This window comes from Elephantulus edwardii, unplaced genomic scaffold (genome assembly GCF_000299155.1).
Source record: "Elephantulus edwardii isolate Elephantulus edwardi_28Jun2011 unplaced genomic scaffold, EleEdw1.0 scaffold00133, whole genome shotgun sequence".
Taxonomy (NCBI): domain Eukaryota; kingdom Metazoa; phylum Chordata; class Mammalia; order Macroscelidea; family Macroscelididae; genus Elephantulus; species Elephantulus edwardii.
Genome location: NW_006399883.1, coordinates 2,380,574 through 2,382,584, shown reverse-complemented (window position 1 = coordinate 2,382,584; position 2,011 = coordinate 2,380,574). Strand labels below are relative to the sequence as shown.

At 38.4% G+C, this 2,011-nt stretch overlaps 1 protein-coding gene across 1 annotated transcript; it reads left to right on the top strand.

Annotated features, from left to right (window-relative positions):
- The first annotated feature begins 820 nt into the window (after positions 1–820).
- On the top strand, positions 821–1,792 carry LOC102866508 (olfactory receptor 11A1-like). The gene has a single exon (XM_006894002.1). It carries the CDS (start codon positions 821–823, stop codon positions 1,790–1,792), a length of 972 nt encoding a protein of 323 aa, XP_006894064.1.
- The last annotated feature ends 219 nt before the right edge of the window (positions 1,793–2,011 follow it).

Sequence of the window (2,011 nt, the reverse complement as noted above, 5' to 3'; positions counted from 1 at the left end):
AGTTTACTCAATATCTTTATCACATGCTGGAAGAAAGTTTGAATGAGAAAACACCTCTTCAGTGTTTTCTCAATTGCTTCTTATAGATATGAAAGTTGGACAGTGAATAAGGACAATAGAATAAGAAATATATTTGAAGTGGGGTGTTGACAAAGAGTATTGTATATCCCATGGAAAATTAAATGAAGCAAGTCTATTTCAGAAGTTCACCAGGCTGTTCTTTAGAGCCAGATATAGTGAACCTTCATCTTACATGACTTAAGCATGTTATCATGAGGGGCTGGTTCTTGAAAAAAGGTCATCGTACATGGAAAAGCAGAGAGGGTCAGTGAAAGAGAGAGAGAAAGAAAAAAGACTGACACACTGACTCTAGCAACGTGACCTGAGTATGGTGGACATTCTGAGGATGGTTCAGGGCAGGACAAGATCCTAATAGGTTGTTAATAGCATTGTTTTAGTTATCATTGACTCAAAGACATTTAACAACAGAATAGCAAAACTATAAATAGAGTGTGAGAGGTGTACACAGGAATTCACAGACAAATAGGATTAAATTCTAAATGCTCAAAACATATGTGTAATCCCCCCCCTTTATATGCACTTCATCCAACTTGACCTTGATTGTAGGTATTTTGGATGTAAATACACTCAGAAATGGAGATTTAACTGAAAACCAGGATACCTGCTTAAATCTGGAAAAAAAAATATTTTCGCAAAGAATAACATAATATTATTGCCAACATTATCATGGTCCTGCTACTTAACAATAGCTTGCTTGCTCTGTAGTAAAGTCATTTTCTTTTCTTTTTGTTTTCCTCAGATGGAAGACAACCAAAGAAGAAATATCTCTACAATTACATATGTGACCTTGCAGGGATTTGGGGACCTTGAAGAAGTTTGGGGTATCCTTTTTTCTTTGTTTCTAAGCTTTTATGTTGCCACACTGTGTGGTAACTTTCTACTAATCCTTGCGGTTCAGACAAGTACACACCTTCATACTCCAATGTATTTCTTCCTGTGCCATTTATCCTGCGTGGATGTTGGATACACAAGCAGCATTACCCCCCAGCTGTTGAAGGAAATCTTGTCTGGTGGTGTCACTATCTCCTTTTCTGCCTGTGTGATGCAGCTCTATGTTGTTGGGGCCTTACTCACTGTGGAGTGCTTTCTCCTCGCTATCATGTCTTATGATCGCTACTTGGCCATTTGTTGGCCCCTGAGATATCCATTGCTTATGGACAGCAGTACTTGTATCAAGTTGGCAGTGGGATCATGGATTAGTGGTTTTCTCTTTGTGGGAGCTGTGTTAATTTTTCTTGCTACATTAACATTCTGTGGACCCCATATCATTGATGATTTCTTTTGTGACTTGTTCCCACTTGTGAAACTCTCCTGCACAGACACTACAATGGTGGAGAAGGTAGCCTTTGCTTCGTCATTCCTATCCCTCTCTCCTTTCCTTTGGACCTTGTTATCTTATGGCTGCATTTTGTCCTCCATTTTAAGGATTTCTACTTCAACAGGCAGATATAGAGCCTTTTCCACCTGCTCCTCCCACTTGATCGTCGTGAGTGTGTTCTATGGCACCATGATTGTGGTGTACATGACACCACCATCCAGAACGACACTGAACCTGAACAAGATTTCCTCGCTTCTCTACACAGTACTTACGCCCTTGCTAAATCCTTTAGTCTATAGTCTGAGAAACAAAGATGTCCAAATTGCTCTGAAGAAAGGAGTAAAACTTCTGTTTGTGAAAGCCACCAGGATTGTGACAAAATGTGCTGTATAAAATCAAGGATGAGTCCTACTTGGAGATCATGTTAATTTCATTAAGAAAGTGTTTGTTTTACAACAAATAGTTCAGTTAGAGTCAATACAATGGCAATATTAATTTGGAAAATGATATCAAGAACTAAAACATCCAAATTAACACTTGTTAATACGGTGTTCACACTTATAGCAGGTTACAAAACTTCATCTTTAAGAGAACAAACAATATATCTATGTC

Coding starts and splice junctions, on each gene's coding strand:
- LOC102866508 (XM_006894002.1), top strand. CDS start 821: ATGGAAGACAACCAAAGAAGAAATATCTCTACAATTACATATGTGACC.